The 21,868-nt window shown below is 53.7% G+C and overlaps 3 protein-coding genes across 3 annotated transcripts; 2 read left to right on the top strand and 1 right to left on the bottom strand.

Moving 5' to 3' along the window:
* Window positions 1-536: 536 nt before the first annotated feature.
* On the top strand, window positions 537-1,570 carry BO79DRAFT_286238 (uncharacterized protein; the record flags this gene model as incomplete). Its single annotated transcript, XM_025688442.1, has 2 exons — window positions 537-744; window positions 801-1,570. The coding sequence occupies 2 exons, from the start codon at window positions 537-539 to the stop codon at window positions 1,544-1,546; spliced, it is 954 nt and encodes a 317-aa protein (XP_025541551.1). The 3' UTR covers window positions 1,547-1,570.
* A 1,453-nt stretch (window positions 1,571-3,023) lies between these two features.
* Window positions 3,024-4,554, bottom strand: BO79DRAFT_208169 (RTA1 domain-containing protein). Its single transcript, XM_025682331.1, has 2 exons — window positions 4,052-4,554; window positions 3,024-3,996 (listed from the first exon to the last, which is right to left on the bottom strand). Exons 1-2 carry the CDS (start codon window positions 4,384-4,386, stop codon window positions 3,369-3,371), a joined length of 963 nt encoding a protein of 320 aa, XP_025541550.1. The 5' UTR covers window positions 4,387-4,554; the 3' UTR covers window positions 3,024-3,368.
* Window positions 4,555-5,011: 457 nt separating this feature from the next.
* Window positions 5,012-21,834, top strand: BO79DRAFT_286236 (peptide synthetase). The gene is made up of 2 exons (XM_025688441.1): window positions 5,012-14,478; window positions 14,541-21,834. Exons 1-2 carry the CDS (start codon window positions 5,029-5,031, stop codon window positions 21,543-21,545), a joined length of 16,455 nt encoding a protein of 5,484 aa, XP_025541549.1. The 5' UTR covers window positions 5,012-5,028; the 3' UTR covers window positions 21,546-21,834.
* Window positions 21,835-21,868: the final 34 nt, after the last annotated feature.

Raw genomic sequence — 21,868 nt, 5'->3', positions numbered from 1 at the left:
GCATTAATCCTATATTAGTGTTGCAAACTTTGTACTAAGACTTGTTTCGAAGTGCCATGGTGCATGGCTGACGAAGATCCCAAGTTGCTTGGTCCTTCTACCGCAATCCATACTTTTCTTCGTGTCAGATTTATGGTCGTATTACGGGGTCCGTGCAATGGGTTGTGAGTGGAAGAAAGCGGGGGACGGTCGGTACCGTAATGAAAGATGGTAAAATAAGGGAGGGGGCTGTGACACAGCAGTAGGTCTCGCGCCCAAGCGTGTGGGAGTGAGATCAGTGTAGGGCTCATTTCATAGCGGGTTCCTACAAGTTTGAAGCCCCCAACCACAAGCCAGCCTTGCCATGATGACTTGAGGCGTGCCATGCCGCCGCCCGTCTTGGCCAGTTTCGAAAATCGCCATGTGGTCTGAGATCCGGGGCAGAGCAAAGTTTAAAAGTGGACCGGGTACCTCCTATTTGTATCTCTTCATCATGTATATCTACATCCAATTCTTTTGTCCATATCAGGTCTGGATAGATAACTAGGGAGGAAAAAATGAATCAAATACAGCAACAACAGCAGAACCCTCTGGTAGGGTCAAACGGAACTACTTTGCCCGTGGTCGTTGACACTCGACGACCATCTGGACGTCCCAAGCATAATTCATACACCGATTTGATGAAACCAGGCGAGAGCTGGGAGGATCTCCCTGATGCCGCTGAGCGGAGGAGGATTCAGAACCGTCTAGCACAACGGGCATACCGTGAGTACATCCCCTACTCGCTGCTCACGAAGAGCATAGCTAACGCTGTCTACCAGGCCGAAACATGCGCGACCGTACAAAAGAGGTCGAGCTCCTCAAAAGCCAAGTCAAAAACCTTCAAGAAGCCATGAACAGCAACAGCAGCACCCCCAACGATAGCAATAGCGGCAGCATCAGCGCGAGCGCCAGTACCAGCGACGGGGACGACCGTCCCACGCGAGCCTCGTCTCAAGTCAGTACTAGCAGCGTCTCTCCTGGTCCCCGCGACCCCCCGAGTACATATTTCCCGTCTCCAGATCAGGAGATGCTGGGCGATGGTCTGAGTTGGCCGACGGACCTGGACCACGACTTCACCAACTGCTTCGATAAAACCAAAGACATTACAGCGACTGTCACAAGCATGCCGACCTCTGCATCACCTTCGACGATGGCCTCGACAGCGAGCGCCCAGAACGCGATGCGATGGCTGGAGTCCGATGTCTACTATCCTTTCCCGCCCCCATCGCCACCCAACGTCGACCCTATGCTCCGCTCAATGCCAAGCAACATCTCCGACACGCAACGGCGGATCGCCTCGGGCTGTTCCCTGTCCAGCCGTGATCCTGAGGCCGACGAGCCCTTGATTCATATTGCCATCTCACGCGGCACAATTGACACTCTCCAATTGTTGCTAATGACATATCCCATATCGGTGAATGTCCGAGATCGGGCGGGCTACACACCACTCCAACGAGCTGTTATTACGGGGCGCACAGACATGATGAAACTGCTCATTGAACACGGTGCGGACGCGGGATTGTGACATATCCACGTGGCCGAGTCGGACAAAATCCGAACGAAACGCACAAAACCCGAAGCACTTATTGCATAGGGGCTTGGTTGGTTACACCAAGAAGGGGCGAAAATTTCTGGTCCGTGACAGGAACCGACCGCCAAGATACCCACTGATCGCAGTCATGCGATGTGTTAATACTTTTTTTTTACCTTTCTGTTTTTTAGAATTCTTTGTCCATATGGCTTGTCTTGGTATCATGGTGGGGTCCATTGGCGAAGGCGTCCTCCCGGTTTTGATTTCTAGCGGCAGATCTGATTGATTAGACTACAAATACCCAACTACGGCTGGCCTGGTTTCCAACAATGAAGTTTTTTCTGATTGGCGGTTACTTGTCATTTCCAAGATAGACTAATAATAGTACACGACTGATAAGTTACACCGCCTAGCGACTGCAACTGCACGGACCTTGAGATAATCTCACTCTTCCCACAGCAAAGTCGGTTTGCTTAACCAATTGTCATAATAAAAACTAGCAAGCTCATTAGACTCGTAAGATTGTCCTTTTCGAGTTTAGAAGTAAGCCGAGATTTGGGGTTGTCGTTGTGCCGAGTAATGATGTTAAAGCAGTCCGTGATGACTTGGTGAGTATTCATGATTCATGATATATATTTTCCGAGGAACCCTAATAACCACCTCATCACATCCCCCGAAAAGTAGTACTACTAGTTAACTTCGAAGAAGTCAATTCATCTAAGCAAATAACATAATTCTTAACATTCGAAAGTACAATAATAATTATCCGCATCTCAATTACAAAACAAAATGCGTTGACACGTTACTCCGTACATTGATCAACATTCCCCAAAACCAAGCCAACGAGTCAGGTTCACTCCGGGCGGAACAAAGGAGTGCCTCAGCCTCAGAGTCAAGAGTCAATCAATACCCGACGGTCAGCCTTAACACCCCCAAAATTTTACGGGCCAACGGCATCACCCGCACATACGTTAGCATCCGTTTAATATGGAAATCACCCGTTCCACGCGGGGATTTACTGGTTGTAACATGGGGGCCGTCTTAGCGTTCGTATTCCCAATTTCCCCCACAGCACGGAAGACAATTAAATTTAGGTGTTCGCTTGGAGGGCGAAGGTGTCGTGGCGTAGCATGTTGGGAACACTTGTTGGAAAAGAGCCTCAGAGAACTCCCGAGCCTCTGCTAGGGAAATGATGCCTTGGAATTTAGTTCAACTGGCAACCAACAACTGGATCCATACTTCGTATACGTGCGATGATCGACGTCCTCTATGCCTGGAGTAGCTTGGACCGTGCATTAGTGGGTGTCAGATTGCTGACAGGAGATTCCGTTCCCCAGCTCTTCTTAGGTAAGACTTTCATTCCACGGAATTTTCCACTGATCGACTCTTAATTCCCCCGAGAAGCTCGGTTCAAGAGATGTTAATCATGTTGGAAGATTTTTGTTCCATTTCTTAGCTGATTATTAGAACATTGTTCCAACGCAGGCTTTTCATGAATTTCCAAGTCTAATAGTGAGTACAATAAAATCAAAAGGTATCTCTTCCGATGAGTGGGTCTAGCCCTTACATGACACTCGGTTCTGAGCTGTCATTCACTCATCCCCTTCCCACAAACAACCTGCAAGGCTGATAAACAAAACCAAAATAATTAACCCAAACCCAAGCCAAGCCCAGCCAAGCCCAAGCCTAATACCCGTAAGCAAGAACGCAAGGAAGCAAACAAACTCTTCCACGTAACCACCTCATCACATCACGCCCGGTCACATCCCCCACCCAATCCCCAGCCTTCAGCCGCATCCAAAGAAAATAATCTAATCTAAGCCCCCTTACCGCCGCGACTCCACTTAGCCAACGCCCACTCCCTAGCCCCCAAAATCAATCCGGGATGGAAGAATGTCAACAACCCGCAGGCCAGCACCATCATCGCTCCCTCCAGCACCATGAAAGTAATCTCCTCATTGGCCAACTCGCCGCCAAATCCACCCTGTAGCTCAGCGCAACGGAACACACTCCGCACAAAGATAAACAGGACGGCCAGAGACAGGGAGACAATGAACCAGGGCTCGAAGGACCGCTGGGCGCGGAGAGAGTCAAACGCCGGGTTGAGCGGGACTCCTTTGCGGCTAGCACGGTTCACACGTAGATAGAAATCCAGAGCCAGACACGAGAAGATGAACAGAGACACCACCTGCCACGCAAGGCCACCGACCATGACGTGCACGCCCTGATCCTGCATGGACGAGTAGGCGTCGGCGATGGAGGCGACGGCACCACCCACGGCTTGCAGCAGCAGGGCGATGATGTCGAACGTGATGAAGATGTAGGTGTAGACCTGCGGGCGGAAGCGGGCGTGCTCAGCACCGTAGATTGTGATGATCCGCGACAGAGTCAAATAAATAGCGGCGGAGATAAAAGCCGGGGCGATGGTGAGGGGAACGAGGTACCTGCCATAATTATTAGACTTCGTGTCTAAGTTGTTAATTCTGGAGGAAAACTCACATCAAGAACCACGAGAATTCGAACATCGAGTAGCGGAGGAGAATGCGTCCGACATAGCCCAAGACTTCAAGAATCAATCCAAGGGTCATGCCAATCATGTATCCACGCGTCTTGCGCTGAATACCAAAGAAAAGCTGCAGCACGAGGAACAGGCCGAAGAGAGCTGCGTAGAGGACGTTGCCCGCCAGATTCGGGTAGTATCGCACCCATGACAGCTGCTCGCCGTCCAAGACGAGAGGACAGGTGCACTTCGTACACAATGAGGTATCATTGAGTAGAGTCTGATTGAAAGTAGCGAGCGTGACGTTGCTCCAATCGGTGGTGCAGTTAGTCATGGTGAGTGATGGGGTATGTGGATATGAGAAGGGAAAAGAAAATTCGTTGTGGAGATGGGGGGAAAAGACACCAGGAAGGAAGAAAAGCGAGCTAAAAGAAAACCAGATAAGCTTAAGAGAAGTAAGAAGTAAGAATCGAGAGTAAGAAACAGTGGACAGAGGATGCTGAGAACAGTGTGAGAGGTTGATCTGATGTTGGGGCCGAAACTGCTTACTATATAGGCTGAAACTGTATAGTAAGCAAATCCTGCGACAGGGATATGTTACCACAGCCACTCTTGGGCGTCTAAACCCCAACCAAGAAAACAGGCATCGAATTTCTAAAATAGGCATCAAAATTCATAACAAATAGTAAACCACAGCCTCATGCCCTTCACTGCAGGGGCCGTATGCTAACCTGATTAAACAATCATAATAAGCCTTACTGCTAAGCCCCACGTGGTGTGAATACCGCCGTAGTCGAGTATACAGCCCTAGGCTACGATATAACCCAGAGGCGGAGTAGCTTCAGGTATCCTAACTTTAGAATTCTACATTCACCTTTCCGTAAAACGCTGCCAAACTGTTGCTGCCTGAATCCTACTATCGTTAATCGACCGACCGCTTTTTGCCCTAACGCCTAGACCTCCACTTTCTATCACCATGTATACTCAAGCCACTTCTTCTATCCTTGTCGAGAACGTCCGCGTCTCCCATCGCGAGAACCCCGATGCTGAAATTACTGCTCTGATCAACGCTGCCTGGAGCATCGTGGTAGGGCAGTATACGGGGCAGGAAGACACTCGCTTCATCACTGCCACTACATCGGGAGAGGCCGACGACCTTGAATCCACCTACCAAATCTGCAACGCACAGCTCGACGGCGCAACCACAATTTCCGACTTCATCCAACAAACACACCAAGCGACAAAGGAGCTGGCTTCCGACGAGGTCCCTTTGGTTCCTTCACGAAATGAATCCGCTACCTCGCCATTCCTACAATCCATCACGACCCTCACCTCCAACAAGACCTACCTCAACTCCTCCTCTCCCAGCCATCTTGACGCTACGGGCGCGCTAATTGAGCTCGTGGCTATCCCCCTGCCATTCGGCAAGCTCGAATTCGTGGTGCGTTTTGCACCAACTGCAATCGACCAAGAACGAGCCGATCACCTCGCGGCTGCTTTTGCACACGTTCTTAATTTGATCAACAATTCCGACCGGCGTCACGACCGCCTAGACGCCATCGACCTAGTCAGTGACTACGACAAGGCAAAGCTTTGGACCTGGAATAGCGTCCAGCTGCCGGAGACGGTCGAATCATGCGTCCATCTCCTCTTCCGTCAGCGTGCGCAGGAGGAGCCGGACATGCTCGCCGTGGACGCCTGGGACGGCCGCTTCACGTATGGCGAGCTGGACGCTATTTCCGATCGCATCGCAGTCTGGCTAGCCCAGGAAGAGGGAATCCGACCGGAATCTATTGTCCCCCTGTGCTTTGAGAAGAGCCGCTGGGCCATTGCGGCCCTCTTGGGTGTAATCAAAGCAGGGGGTGCTATTGTGTTTATTGACCCAGCTAACCCAGTCAGCCGCAGGCAAGACATCATGGAACAAATTGAAGGTAAGTGGGTGCTGAGCTCCAAGAGCCAGGCCAAGACGTGGGAAAAGGAAATGGGCGTGCGAGCTATCGTCATTGACGAACAATTCGCTGCCTCCCTGTCCGTCGAGGATCAGGTCCTCGAGTCCGGCGTTACCCCTAACAATCTCCTCTACCTCATCTTTACTTCAGGAAGCACAGGAAAACCGAAAGGCTGTCTCATCCCGCACAAGGCATTCATCTCGGGTGCCCTCGTACACGCCTCTCTATCCAACCTCTCTCGCGGGAGTCGAGTCTTGCAGCTCGCCTCGTACAGTTTCGATGTGAGCATGCTGGAGATCATGACTTCGCTTATGTCGGGTGCATGTGTATGCACCCCAGACATGGCCAGCATGGCCCAGGGTCTCCAGCCCATCTTCGACAAATTTGACATCACATGGTCCTTCCTTACGCCGTCGCTGGTCAAGCTACTGCGACCCGAGATGGTCCCCAAGCTAAAAACCCTCGCCCTTGGTGGTGAGCCACTCAGCAAAGTCGACATCGAGACATGGGCACCACACCTGCAACTTATTAACGGGTACGGTCCGTCCGAATGTTCCGTTGCCGCCGCGGGCGATCCACATTTAAAACCAAACAGCGACCCATCAAATATTGGCCGCGCCGTTGGAGGTCTTTGCTGGATTGTGGATGCCGAGAACCACGACCGGCTCGTTCCACTAGGCGCCGTCGGCGAACTCTTGATCTCCGGTCCCATTCTCGCTCGTGGATACTTGAATGATGCGGAAAAGACGGCCGCCTCTTTCGTTGAGAACCCGACCTGGACCGAAGGCTGGTCGCTGACACCATCGAATGCGACCGTGTCGAGTGAAAGCGCATCCATGCGCTTTTACAAGACTGGTGACTTGGCCAGATTTAACCTTGACGGCACCATCCAGATCCTTGGTCGCAAAGATACCCAAGTTAAACTCCGTGGTCTACGCGTGGAGTTGGGTGAAATTGAGCACAACATCGCTCTCCACCCTCACATCAAACATGCTGCGGCCTTCCTCCCCAAGGCTGGGCGCTGCAAGGAGAAAATCGTCGCCGTTGTATGCTTGAAAGACTTCGCTCAGGACTCCAAATCTGGCACCTCCAATGTGCCCATCAATGTGCTATTCGAAGATGAGAGAGCAGATGTCAAGGACCAGACCGATGCAGTCCGGAACCACCTGCGCGGCTGTGTGCCGGAATACATGGTTCCCGCCGTATGGATCGTGGTTGAGGCATGGCCGCTGTTGGTGTCCGCCAAGCTTGATCGCAAGCGGGTCTTCAACTGGTTGTTGGATATGGATGAGAGCCTGTATAATCGCCTTCTAGGATTCCTCAGTGCTGATTCGTCAGAAAATCGCTCCTTGGATGAGGAGGTCGACGTGGACTTGTTAGAGGTCGAGCGAGCCCTTCGCGACATTTTCGCTGGTGCCCTGAACACTCCCGCTCACAGTCTGCCGCTGGACAAGGGTTTCATCGCGCTTGGTGGCGACAGTCTCGCTGCCATGCGTGTGATTTCACAATGCAAGCGTGCCGGCTTGAATGTTACAGTCCAGGACATGATGAAGAGCAAAGGCATCAGAGACCTGGCTGACCGTCTGGAGAAGTCCTCTGGTTTGAAACCAAAGTCAAACGGATTGGATTCCTCGTTTCCACTTTCCCGGGCTCAGCAATTCTGTCTGGGTGACGGGAGGGCGGCAAACCACCTCACCCAAAGCATTCTCTTGAAATTGGATGGTAGTGTTTCGGCTGCTCGCGTCAAGGCTGCCCTGGGGGCTATTGTCACCCGCCACCCCATGTTGCGCGCGCGCTTTGCTGAGATTGTGGAGGACGGCGCCGTGTCCCTCAAACAAACTATCGCCTCTGAGATTGAGGGTTCCTACCGCTTCCAGCATCACCGCATAGAACGCCCTGAAGATATCACCACCATCGCAGCCTCAGCCGATGCAGTGTCACTCTCGGGACCCATATTCTCCGCTGGTCTGGTTTCAGGAAAAGAAAAGCAACTGTTGGTCCTGAGAGCCCACAGTGCTATGATCGACGCTGTCTCCTGGAACATCATCATCCGACAGCTTCAGACCTGCTTGAGTCTCCCAGATGGGCCCATATTGGACGAGGAAGCCGGGGAGCCAGTCTCTTTCCACAACTGGGTCAATGTTGAGAGAGAGTCATCGGGCGCCGAGATGGCAGTCGCGCCACGGATTTTGGCAGCCACAGAAGTTGACATGGACTACAAGGCAGTGGAGCTTGACCAGGAGACAGCCACAATGCTCTTGAGCGATGAAGTACACAGACCACTGCGGACTGACGTTGTCGACTTGATGATGGCAAGTCTGATGCTCTCGTTCAGCCAAACCTTTGGCGACCGCGAGACTCTGCCTACGCTTGCTTTGTGGGAGGATGAGCGCGGACTTGCGTTTGAAGATTTCGGCATTGACCTCTCTCAAACCGTTGGTCGATTCGAGACTCTCCGTTCAATGGTCCTCGACACCGCCGATATGAGAACCACCGACGAGCAAGTGCGCATGCTGAAGGGAATCAAGGACGCCCGGAAAACGAGAATGAAGTCAAGCAGTACTGAAAGCCCAGAGATCTCGTTTCGCTACCGCAATCTATCGAACGTGATTGACGGACCTCGCAGCCTGGTGCAGATTAAGCCGCGCCCGGTCTTTCTTCCTGCCCCCGGGGCCGCCCCTTTGGTCAGCAACATCTCCGTTGTGGCGGAAGTCATCGATGACAATATTCAGCTCGCCTTCTCTTTCAACAAGAAGGTTGTGCAAGAAAACCACGTCAGAGCGTGGATTGCGACCGCGCAGGAAACACTTGCTTCCCTCGTTGTCAAGATGATCAATGCCCCAGTTGAATACACTCCATCAGACTTTCCGTTACTGGGCAAAATCAGCTACAACACCCTGGATAACATCATCAACGAACAACTGCCTCAGATCGGCCTCATTCCGGGGCCGGAGACTTCGTTAATCGAAGATATTTATCCATGCTCACCCATGCAGCAGGACCTGTTGCTTAGCCAGCACCGGTCTAAGGATGACACTTATGATGTCTACCATCTTGCTGAACTCAGGCCGCGGGATCCCAAGGAGTCGGTGTCCATCGAGCGACTTGCGCGGTCGTGGGGCGAGGTTGTGCAGCGACACACGTCTCTACGGACCATCTTCGTTGAAAGTGCCGACGTCGAGGCTCAGTTCAACCAGGTTGTGTTATCGCGCACCCAGCCCAATGTCTCAATCGTGGACTGCTGCCCTGCTGATGACTTCGCTTTGGTCCTTGCCAACCAAGACCCGGTTTCAATCAAAGGACCCGAACCTGCCCATCGACTGTCCATCTGCCGCATTCCTGGAGCCAACTACGTTGTGATGAAGCTGGAGATCAACCACGCAATCGTGGATGGTGTATCTGCGGCTGTGATTGTTCGTGACCTACTGCAAGCGTATGATGGCCATGCCGCCAAATGGGAGCCAGCAATGCCATTCCGCAACTACATCTCCCACATCCGACGAACACCTCTGGCCTCATCAATTGACTTTTGGGCAGAGTACCTGAAGGATCAAAGTGCGACCATGGTTCCTAGGCTGGCCAGTCTAGAAACAGACAACCAATGTGAGAGGCAGTTGAACGTGGTGTCGGTTCCCCTGAAGGAGGAAGGGGTCTCCAATGAGGCACTCCTCGACTTCTGCCGGAAGGCCTCGGTCACTCCTGCCAACGTGTTCCAAGCCGCCTGGGCCCTGGTACTCCGCGCCTATGCTGAGTCGCCCGAGCAAGTCTGCTTCGGTTACCTCTCGGCGGGACGCGACGCTCCCCTGCAGGGCATCCAAGAAGGAGTGGGTGCTTTCCTCACTATGTTAGTGAGCCGTCTGTCTTTTGCAACTGAGAATGCAAGTGCCAATTACACCACTGTCAATACACTGCTGGACGCCGTGCAAGTTGTTGCTGATGACTACGTCAACGCTTTGCCCCACCAGCACGTTGGTCTGTCCAACATCCAGCATGCACTTAAGACAGGAGGAAGCCCACTTTTCAACACTATCGTTACGGTAAACCGCGATGTTGACAGCCCGGCCGATTCGTCACTCAGCTTCAAGGACATTGGGGATCACGAACCCGACGAGTATGCCATCGTCCTAGACGTGCAGCTCAACGGTTCCAACATGGCGCGAGCTTCCCTCCGTCACTGGACCGATCACTTGACAGCTAAACAGGCAAGCAATATTGCCAGTGCGCTTGGAAGTGCTGTCAGAGCTATTATAACCCGACCGGATGCCTCTATCAATGAGGTGGACCTTGTGGGCGTTGCCCATAAGCATCAACTATTGTCCTTCAACACCCACCCCCTGCCACGGGCAAACCGACTGATCTTCACGAATTTCGAGGAACTCGCCCGCGTGCAACCCGATGCCCAGGCTGTGTGTGCTTGGGATGGTGAATGGACGTACTCGCAGCTCGATGAGGTATCTAACCGTCTCGCTCACTACCTTCGTGCCTTGGGGGTAGGTCCCGAGGCCGTAGTGCCGCACTGTTTCCCCAAGTCGGGTTGGACCATCGTGACGTGCCTTGCAATCCTGAAAGCGGGTGGTGCATTCGTAGGTCTGGATCCGACACACCCAAGAAAGCGACTGGAAGGCTTGGTCCAAGAAGCGGGAGCCACGGTGGTGTGCGTGGCACCGCAGAATAGGCACTTGTTCGAGGCATGCGACAGCTTGAGCATCGTGGCGATCAATCCCGAATTTGTTGCCAATCTCCCTTCGAAGTCAGGGCCGGCATGTGGTTCCATCCAGCCAAACAATGCGGCTTGCGTCGTCTTCACGTCTGGTACAACAGGCCGCCCCAAGGCTGTAGTGGTGGAACATGCCTCGATGGCGACCTTGTCAGATCTCATGGGTCCGGCAGTTCGCATCGGCCCAGAGGCTCGCGTCTTCCAGTTCGCCAGCTACACTTTCGATACATCGAACCAGGACATCTTCACGACTCTACAACGTGGTGGCTGCATTTGCGTCCCCTCGGATGAGGACCGTGTCAACGACATCCCGGGCGCTTTGAACCGCCTCCGCGCGAATCATGCCCATTTGACCAGTACAGTTATTAGTCTCATGCGCCCGGAGCAGGTTCCTCAGCTCCGATGGCTCTTCAGTGCTGGAGAGCCCCTTACCAGGGAGAACGTTGAGATCTGGGCGCCGGCGGTCGAGCTCTACAACAGTTATGGCCCGGCCGAGTCATCTGTTGCCGTCACTTGTACCCCCACCCGCCTGAGCGCTAATGGTAGCCCAGCAAACATCGGTCAGGCCTTTGGTTGCCACGCATGGATTGTCGATCCCAGCGATCACCACAAGCTGATGTCTCTGGGTGCCGTGGGCGAGCTCCTGCTTGAGGGTCCACTGCTTGCACGTCATTATCTGAACAATCCAGAGCAGACAGCAGCAGCCTTTGTCCAAAACCCCAAATGGGCGAAGAGTATGTCTCCGGACCGTAACCGACGCTTTTACAGAACCGGTGATCTGTGCCGTTTCAACCGGGACGGTAGTCTGACCATTATCGGTCGCCGGGATAGTCAGATCAAGATTCACGGCCAGCGCGTTGAGCTTGACCACATCAAGTACGAAGTTCAGACACAGCTTGCCCAGCTTGACCAGTCGAGTCTAGTGTCTGTCGATGCCGTGATGCTTCCAAACAGTCAAACCCAGGACCGAACCCTGGTAGCATTCGTTCAGTTCCTCGATGACTCGTCCTCAAACCCGCTGGACACCTCGCCAACTCCCATGACCGAGACACTCGCCCGCCTGTTCTCAGACCTCAAGGCAGCCCTCAAAACTAGTCTGCCCCAGTACATGGTCCCCGCCATGTTCGTTCCAATCACGCAGATTCCGCGAACTGCAAACGGCAAGTTGGCTAGAAATGTCCTGCGCGAGATAATCGCCTCTCTCTCAGAGTCCGACGTTTCCCGTTGCCTGCTACAGGGCGATACTACGAAGAGGGCACCGACGACACCCCGTGAGCAGAAGCTGCAGGCTGCCTGGAGTAAAGTACTTAATCTGCCTGTGGAGAAGGTGGGCGCTTCTGATGACTTCTTCCAACTTGGGGGCGACTCGGTCGTGGCCATGCGGCTTGCAGGTGCTGCACGAGTGGCCGGCATGTCTTTGACTTTCGCGGACATCTTCGCGCATCCCGTCTTGTCCGATATGGCTCAAGTCGTGCGGATGGGCGATGAATCTGGGGAACCTCAAACAGACGACGCAGCGTTCGACCTTGTCCCACTGTCATCTACCTCACCACTGCAAACAATTCGCGCAGAAGCAGCGGCACAGTGTGGTGTCAGGCCCGAGACCATCGTCGATCTGTACCCATCTACCCCACTGCAGGAGGGTCTCATCGCTCTTTCCATGCGACAAACCGGAGCGTACAAGGATCAACGCATCTTGCGCCTCACGGACCCGAATTATGACGTGTCCAAATTCCGCCGTGCGTTTGATGCCGTTGCCTCCGCCGAACCTATTTTCCGCACGCGCTTTGTGAGCGTCAGTGGCGCTGGACTGCTCCAGGCGGTGCTGAATGTCCCGGTTGACTGGATCAAGAGCGACAATCTTGCCGCGTATCTCGAGGAGGATTTGAACTCTCCAGTGACCTATGGAAGCGCGCTTATCCGCCTTGCCTTGGTAGAAGAGCAGAACGGAGAACGCTACATCGTGTGGTCAGGACACCATGCCCTGTGCGACGGCTTCAGCATGGACATCACATTCGAACAAATTGCCCATGCCATGGAGCACGATGGCTCCGTCGTGCCCAAGCCGGTCCCTTTCAAGGGATTTATCCGCTTCTTGCAGGATCAGGAGCGAGACAGCTCTGCCAGGGAGTACTGGCAGAAGCAGTTCCCTGCCGATGGCGAGACACCACCCCAGTTCCCACCCAGACCACAAGACCATCAGGTTGTCCCTCATCGCGCCTGTCGCTTGCAATTCCAGCTGAATCGCCCGACCGGGACCAAGATCTCGGTGACGAACTATCTGCGCGCCGCATGGGGTCTAGTCGTGGCTCGACACATGGACAGCTCGGACGTCCTGTTTGGCGTGACCCTCTCTGGCCGAAACGCCCCGGTTGCGGGTATCTCTACCATGAACGGGCCCACGATGACAACCGCCCCGTTCCGCATGACAGTTCCATTGGACGGCGAGACAACGGTCGCACAGTACTTGGACTCCCTTCACCAGCAGGGTATGACAATGATGTCGTTTGAGCACACCGGCCTGCAGAATATTCGTCGACTCAATGAGCAGGCTCGTGCGGCTATCGACAACATGGGACATCGTTTCGCGGTGGAGCCGAGCATCGCGGACGTCAGCGAGGCCCTTGACGGAATGGAAATCGTAACCGCCGATCTGCCAGAGGGCTTTTACACGGACGCGTTGGTCATTCGGAACTACGACCACAGTGACGGAGCAATTGTCGTGGAAGCCCGATATGATCATACTTTGATCTCTGATCGGGATATGCAGAGACTGCTCGGCCAGTATAACCATGTCGTCCAGCAACTGACCAGTCAACCGGAGACTTGCGTTCGCGACATCCAAGTTCTTAGTCCAGAAGACATCAGCGAGATCACTGCATGGAATGGTGATTTGCCCGAGACAGTACAAGGGTGTATACATCAACTGGTCGCGGAGCAGACCAGGGAGCGTCCAGACGCTGAGGCTGTGTGTGCCTGGGACGGAAGCTTCACCTTCAGAGGCCTGGATGCGGTGACGGAACGCCTCGCAGCCCATCTCCAAAGCCTCGGTATCGGCCCAGAAGTGACTGTCGCTCTTTGCTTTGACAAGTCCAAATGGAATGTCGTCTCCATGTTATCCGTCCTCAAGGCTGGCGGTTGCTACACGGCCTTAAGTCCGGCATATCCCGCCGCTCGCATGCAGGATATCCTCCAGGACGTCCAAGCACCCCTGGTACTTTGTTCACCCCACCACGCGGATAAGTTCGCTGGCATGGCACCAAAGGTTCTGCCGATCGATGATGCCAGTTTCGAATCTATACCCAAGCAAACAACAGCCGACCGCGTCACCTCTGCAGTGCAACCATCCAACGCAGCTCTGATCGTTTTCACATCCGGCAGTACCGGTAAGCCAAAAGGAGCAATCATTGAGCATCGCGGTTTGTGCTCCATGCAGCACTATGAAGGGCCTCATGTGCAAATGGGACCGGATACCCGCACCCTACAATTCGCCTCACATGTCTTTGACGTATCCAATTCGGAGGTCTTCACAACCTTGATGCGGGGTGGCTGTGTTTGTGTGCCATCTGAGACTGAGCGACTTAGCGACCTCGCTGGCGCTGTTAACAAATATAGAGTGAACTGGTCCTTCCACGTTCCAACGACTGCAGAGACACTTGATCCGGAGCAGATGCCAGGCTTGAAGTATCTGGCTTTGGGCGGTGAGGCCATCAGTCAAGGGCTATGTGACCGATGGGCATCTCGTGTGACACTTCTCAATGTGCGTTCTCTCAACTGCTCCCTTTATGTCTTTTCTGTAGCCACATTGCTAACCAATAACAGTCATATGGACCCTCGGAGTGCAGTATCTGGACTAGTGTCTCGCATCTGCAGCCGGGAACCTCGTCTCCGAATAACATCGGCCGAGGACTTGGATGCCGCACATGGATCACCGAAGCAAATGACCACAATCGTCTGGTAGCAATCGGTTGCGTCGGCGAGCTCTGTGTCGAAGGCCCTATCGTCACTCGGGGCTATAAAGCCAATCCGGAACAGACCGCTGCTGCCTACATCGATAACCCGACATTTGCGCGGGCCCTGGGCATCCAAACCATGCGTATGTACAAGACAGGTGACTTGGTCAAGTATGATGCAGACGGCACTATCATCTACGTTGGTCGCAAGGATAGTCAAGTCAAGGTCCGTGGGCAGCGCATTGAGCTGAGCGAGGTGGAACAAAACATCGTGGCTCATGGCATTGATACGGATGCTGTCGTTGTTGAGAAGATTTTCCTGGATGGCAACAAAGACCGCGTGGCCCTAGCGGCTTTCCTTAGAATCAGTGCAGCATCTGAGTCAACTGATGCATCTGAGGATGTCGAAAACATCGAAGTCGTCCGCGACCAGCTCGTCGCCCTGAAGAACCACCTTCTGGAGACGATCCCTCCCCACATGGTTCCTTCTTTCTTTATTCCTATGCGATCCATGCCGGTGACACAAACAGGGAAGAAGAACCGCAAGGCGCTCCGAACACTTGCGGCGTCTTTCTCATCCGAGCAAAGACAACAATACGCTATGGACGATGAAGCCAATTCCTCCACCTCCAACGGAGGTCGTGCGTGCACCAGCGAAGCTGAAAAGCGGCTTCGGGGATTGTGGTCGGAAGTTCTCGGGATCTTTCCAGAGGAGTCAATCTCGGCCAACGACAATTTTTTCCACAGAGGAGGCGATTCAATTCAAGCCATGCGACTGGCAGCAGCGGCTCGTCGCGCTGGCAAGGCGCTGGCAGTGAGCGACTTGTTCCGCATGCCGCGCTTGTATCAAATGGCTGAGCTCTGGGAGAGCAGTGTGCAAAGCCAAGACGCAAACATTGCGCCTTTCTCTCTGCTCCAGCCAGAGATCGTTGATGACGCTATTCAGGAGGCTGTTTGCCAATGCAACGTTGAGTCGAGCGATATTGAAGACATTTATCTGTGCTCAGCGCTGCAAGAAGGTCTCATGGCAGTCTCTACGCGGAAGCAGGGCTCCTACATCTCAACAAGAATCTTCGACTTGCCAGCCGATCTCGACATTGACCGCTTCAAAGCAGCATGGCAAAAGGCAGCTGATGTTTTCCCGATCCTGCGGACTCGCATTGTTCTCGGTCGCACGTCCGAGTCTCTCCAGGTGGTGGTCAAGGAGAAGTTGACCTGGCAGACAATCACCGATGAGACATCGTTTAGCCTTCCCGTCATTGAGTACGGAGGCCGCCTGTGCTCCTTTGCGATTGATATTGAGGCACGCAAATTTGTCTTGGCCCTCCACCACGCTCTTTATGATGGTTGGAGTGCGACCGTGTTACTTGGAGCTGTGGAGAAGTTCTATGAGGGTGAGCAATACCAGGTGGGACCAGGATACAATGTCTTCATTCGCCATCTCTCCCAGGTTGATCAATCAGAGTCGGACAGCTTCTGGAAAGATCAACTCACTGGTACACCAGCACATTTCCCCAAATTGCCCTCTAAGACATATGAAGCCAAGAACAGTGCCAACGTGTCTCACACCATTCGTCTACCGGCGCCCGAGCAGCAACCGACTGGAATCCTCAAGTCAACGCTGCTGCGAGCGGCATGGGCCATTGTGAGCTCCAGACATGCCGGGTCGAACGATATCACCTTTGGTGCGGCACAATCAGGTCGTGACTGCGCTGTCCCTGGCATCGTTGAAGTTGTCGGGCCGACTGTGACTACAGTACCGGTTCGTATCCAGCTCAACGACGACGAGCCCATTGTCAACTTCCTCCAGCGCGTGCAAGAACAATCTGTCAACATGATTCCGCACCAACATGCTGGTGTGCAGACACTTCGGCAGTTGGGCAAGGAGGTCCAAGCCGCTCTCGATTTCACCACCCTATTCGAGTTCGGAGAGGATTCCAGCCAGAAAGGCTTCATCACAGAGATAGAGATGCCCGAGCTGTTGGACGGATTCTGGTCATATCCTATTGTCTTCGAGTGTCATCTGGCGGAGAACGGGGAGACTGTCAATGTTTTGGCACGACATGACCCGACCGTTATCCCCACACACCAGATGGAATGGATCTGCAAGCAATTCGAGCGCGTTGTTGGCCAGCTCTATCGCATGGCGTCCGACGAGGTGCAAACTAACAAAATTCGTAACCTCGACATCTTCGGCCCAAGTGACCTTACCCAGATCGAGGCCTGGAACGCTAGATGGCCTGCGGGTTCCATCGATGGTAAGACGGTTCACGAAGCCATTGCGGAACAAAGTCGACTTCGTCCTCACAACCTCGCCCTCTTAGGCTGGGATGGTGAGATGACCTACGCCCAGCTCGAGCACTACGCGACTAAGCTAGCCAAGACACTTATTCTGAAAGGCGTTGGACTCGAAGTCATGGTGCCTCTATGCTTTGACAAGTCCGCATGGGCGATCGTGTCCACCATAGCTATCATCAAGGCCGGAGGTGTCGTTGTGCATCTCGGACCTACTCACCCGGCAAACCGCAGAAAGGAAATCCTGAAGACAATCGGGGCCGAGTTTGTATTGGTCTCGCCGCAGCACAGTGGCATTTTTAATGATGCCGCTGTTACAACTATCCCAATCAATCAAGCGTATTTGGATCGCCTACCCGACGTTGACTACGTTGAACTGCCCAAGGCCAAGCCCTCGAACGCCGTCTATGTTTGCTTCACTTCGGGAAGCACAGGTCGGCCCAAGGGAATTGTGGTCGAGCACGGCAATCTGCGCATGAGCGCACAAGCACACGGTGCACAATTCAAGGTCAACCCTGGCACCAGGGTGTTCCAGTTCTCGGCTTACACTTTCGATATCGGTCTCGGCGACATTTTCATCTCACTCCAACGCGGAGCTACCATCTGCACGCCATCCGAATGGGAGAGGTTGAACGAGCTTCCCGGTGCTATCACTAAATATAAGGCGAACTTTATGTCGGTCACCCCATCGGTGGCCAAGCTCCTCCGTCCAGAAGCCGTTCCAACACTGCGCACCCTTGTCCTAGGTGGCGAGGCGCCCACTCAAGACAACGTCCAAACCTGGTCGGATAAACTGAACCTGATCATTATTTGGGGCCCAGCCGAAACCACTATCTATGCATCTGCGACGCCGCCAACAACTCGTGAAACAAGTGCACAAGGCCTCGGAAACCCAATGGGTAGTGTGATGTGGCTCTGCGATCCAGACAACCACGACAGACTAGTACCCCTTGGTTGCGTTGGTGAGATTGTTGTCGAGGGTCCCCTCGTCTCCCGCGGCTATCTCAAGGACGACGCAAAGACGGCAGCCGCGTACATCGAGGATCCAGCCTGGGCGAAGAGGCTGGACAAGAGTGCCTCGCCTCGCAGGATGTACAAAACCGGAGACTTGGCACGCTACGACGCCAATGGCTACATGTTATTCTCCGGTCGGAAAGATAATCAAGTGAAGCTCCACGGTCAAAGAATGGAGCTGGACGAAGTGGAACACGGCATGTTGAGACACGAAAGAGTGCGTCAGGCTGTTGCCCGCATTCCTCGCCATGGGCCGCTCAAGGACAAGCTTGTGGCCATGCTGAGTCTCCATGATGTCTCGTCGACCAGCTCGCCCGTTGCCAATAAAATCATCGTGCTGGATGAAGCCTCTCATGGTGTTAAGGTTGGAACGGAACTTGCCTCCGTGCGTGGGTTGCTGCAACAAAACGTCCCAAGCTACATGGTGCCAACGATTTGGATTGGTGTCGAGGCCGTTCCATTGAGTGCCAACTCGAAGGTGGATCGGAAGTCCGTGGACGCGTGGATGGAAGAGATGGATCAAGAAACCTATGCCTCCTTGCTACGCGAGGGAGGTGGTGAAAAGAAGGAAGAAGAGATCCGCCGCCCATCCACCCCGGTGGAGCAGATCCTGTGCAATCTCATCAGCAAGATCCTCGGCTTGAACGCGGAGACACTCAACCTCAACTCCTCGTTCCTGGCCCTTGGTGGCGACTCCGTCGCCGCCATGCAGCTGCGTAGCAAGTCTCGCGCCGATGGAGTCACAGTCTCCATGCTGGACATTATCAGGTGCAAGAGCCTGGTGGAGCTTGCAGCGAAAGCGGAATATACTGAGCCAGCCGTGAAGAAGGTCCAAGACGGCTCTTTCGAACTCTCGCCAATCCAGCAAATGTACTTTGATTTAGTGGGATCTGCCGCGGATGCAAACATTGGTCATTTCGACCAAAGCATTCTTCTGGAAGTCAACAACTCCGTGCCTCCTCAAGCATTGCGACAGGCGCTGGTGCAGGTCGTTCGGCGGCACTCGATGCTCCGCGCCCGGTATTCTCGAAATGATGCCGGCCAATGGTATCAGTACCTTGCTGAAGACTCGGCAAATTCATTCCATTTTAGCGTCGAAGATGTGGAAGATGGTTATCAAGTTTCCAACATACTCAGAAACATGGGTGGTGTGTTTGACATCGAAAAGGGCCCAGTCTTCGCTGCCCGCGTATACAATCTTCGTGCAGAGCGCAAGCAGTTGATGTTCGTCCATGCTCACCATTTGGTGGTGGATGTGGTTTCATGGCACGTTCTGCTGGGCGATCTAGAACTGGCTATTGCAACTGGCAGCTTGGCTGGCCCAGCTCCGCTTTCTTTCCAGAGTTGGTTACGTTCTCAGAAGGAGATGGCACAGTCTCTCGAGCCGAGGGATTTGCTACCGTTCGCAAACACCAGCATGCCAGTGGCCAACTTTGAGTACTGGGGAATGGGTGGCAAGAAGTCTAACAGATACTGCGACGCCGTCGTGACTGATTTCTGGCTCGACGAGTCCCTAACAAACCAGTTAATGAGTGTCAGCAAGGGGGCTTCAGGCGCTGCCCCTGTCGACATTATTCTAGCTTCTCTTCTCCACTCCTTCGCGGCTGTCTTCCCCGACCGCGCCGCACCACCAGTCTTCTCCGAGGGCCACGGTCGCGAATCATGGAACAACCAAATCGATCCTTCCGGCACAGTGGGCTGGTTCACGACTATGAGCCCACTGCATGTGTCTGATCTCCAGTCGGATATCATCACTACTGCGCAGTCCGTCAAGGATCTGCGCCGCCGCCTACCCGCCAACGGCATGTCCTATTTCAGCTCCAGATACCTTTCTGACAAGGGACGCAAAGCCTTTGGGTCGCATTTCGACATGGAAATCATGTTTAACTACCTTGGCCGCTCCTCTGAAGTTGGGTCGGAGAACGCCCTTCTCTCACATGCCGAGCTTCCAGACGGCGCGACTTTCGACCAGTTGGTCCAAGATGAAAAGCTTCCTCGCTGGTCTCTTTTCGACATCGTGGCTCTTGTTGTGGGTGGTAAAACTCACGTCACCATGGCCTATAACAAGCACATGCAACACCAAGACAGAATTGTTGAGTGGGCAGCCAAGACACAATCAACGCTTAGCCTTGCCATTGAGGTTCTCAGTGGTGTGCGAAGCCTGCCTTCCACTCCCACTCCCACACGCACCCCCCCTACCCCTACCCCTACCCCCAAATTCTCACCCGTGCAGCACCATCTTCAGGATCAATGCATCACCCTCGACAACATTGAAGGAATTTACCCCTGTGCCCCAGTGCAGCGACACATGCTCGCAGAGCGCGAAAAGTATCCCAACCGACGCCTATACGAGATGGACTTCACTTACCACGCCCATACAATCAACGGTGTCGTCGACGTGGACAGAGTCCGCGACGCATGGCACCAGGTTGTGCAACGTCATCCCGCACTGCGCACGGTGTTCCTGCCCAGCATGTCTTCGCCGGGCTCATACGACCAAATTGTGATCCGAAACTGGTACCCTGAGGTCCCCGTGATCCAGTGCGCCAGCGAAGATGAGATGACGGCTCGAATGGACGCCTACCGATCAGTCAACTACAGCCTGTCGAACAGAAAACCACACCATCAACTCACCTTGTTCCGTACAACCACCAAGGACGGGGTGAAGAAGGTCGCCTTCAAAACCGAAACAGACCACACCCTTACCGACGGCGTTTCTGTCGCTCTGATCCTCCGTGACCTGATGCAGGCATACGAGGGCAAGCTTCCCACCACTACAGCCCCGTCTTTCGGCAACTACTCGGTCTGGCTGCGCAGCATGAGCCAGGGCGAAACACTAGTCAAGGACATGGAATACTGGCTAGAGTTCTCACAGAGCGCGGGAGCATCGCTTATCCCTCATACCGATACCTCATGCCTTGTGCCCTCGCAGCCCCGAGTCCACAAGACGAAGACCATCAACCTCGATACGGAGACCACCAGCCGCCTCCCCGCCTTCTGCGTACAGCACGGTGTCACGATGGCAGCCTTCCTCCAAACCGCCTGGGGAATGGTGCTACAGCACCTCACCGGATCAGACAAGACCCTGTTCTCTTTCATGACAGCTAACAGGGACGCACCGTTTACCGGCGCAGGAGAGACAGTGGGTCCGCTCATTCAAATGCTTTTGTGTCGGATCGATCTCAGCAACAAAGCCATCGGTGATGTGTTGAGGCAAGCGCGAGACGATTTCCTCGAGTCGCTTGAGCATCAGTATGGGCTGGCCCAGATGGAAAACGTGTGGCAGACCCCGGCGTGGAATTCCCTCATGAGTTTACAGTACATGGACTCGCGGGTGGGTCAGAAGGCCACCGAGCGGACTGAACTCGAGGTTGAGCTTCGTTCGGCAGAGGATCCCACTGCGTGGGACGTGTCGATCGGGTTGCAGATCCACAGTCGTGGAGACGGTGTCACAGAGGTTGATGCAGAGCTTGGTTACTGGTCTGATGTGCTCACGGATGAGCGGGCAGGATATGTGAAGGATTCGTTTGAAGCTTCTGTGAAGAAGATGATTGAAGGATATTGATCGATTTGGGTTTTAAATTGTTCACTCGCTGATGTTAACAGGCGGGACCTGTTATTTCCTTATGTGTGAGATTTTGAAGTTGCACAAGGCTGGGCCTTGATAAGCAGCATCTGTCAGACTGACTACTGTGTCACATTTCCTTATGTCTATATTTATCTGTCCCCTCATTTTTGTCTACTACGTTGTTTATTCTGTCATTGATCAAAGCTGAGTTCCGTTTATAAGAAACTTATTCTCGTCAGAATTCTCCTTCCCTGCCTTCGAGAAAAAAGGTCTATCCTGCAATCGTATATTTAACTGCCTGCGGATTGTCTTGCTTTTGC

Source organism: Aspergillus costaricaensis, assembly GCF_003184835.1.
Source record: "Aspergillus costaricaensis CBS 115574 unplaced genomic scaffold BO79scaffold_9, whole genome shotgun sequence".
Classification (NCBI taxonomy): domain Eukaryota; kingdom Fungi; phylum Ascomycota; class Eurotiomycetes; order Eurotiales; family Aspergillaceae; genus Aspergillus; species Aspergillus costaricensis.
The sequence above is the reverse complement of the archived record's forward strand: the minus strand, read 5'-3'. Positions and strand labels throughout refer to the sequence as shown.

Excerpts from the sequence above, each read along its gene's own strand:
- BO79DRAFT_286236 (XM_025688441.1), top strand. The coding sequence starts at position 5,029 with ATGTATACTCAAGCCACTTCTTCTATCCTTGTCGAGAACGTCCGCGTC. Across the intron at positions 14,479-14,540 it reads CTCGTGTGACACTTCTCAAT|TCATATGGACCCTCGGAGTG; the intron begins GTGCGTTCTCTC and ends AACCAATAACAG.
- BO79DRAFT_208169 (XM_025682331.1), bottom strand. The coding sequence starts at position 4,386 with ATGACTAACTGCACCACCGATTGGAGCAACGTCACGCTCGCTACTTTC. Across the intron at positions 3,997-4,051 it reads GAATTCTCGTGGTTCTTGAT|GTACCTCGTTCCCCTCACCA; the intron begins GTGAGTTTTCCT and ends TAATTATGGCAG.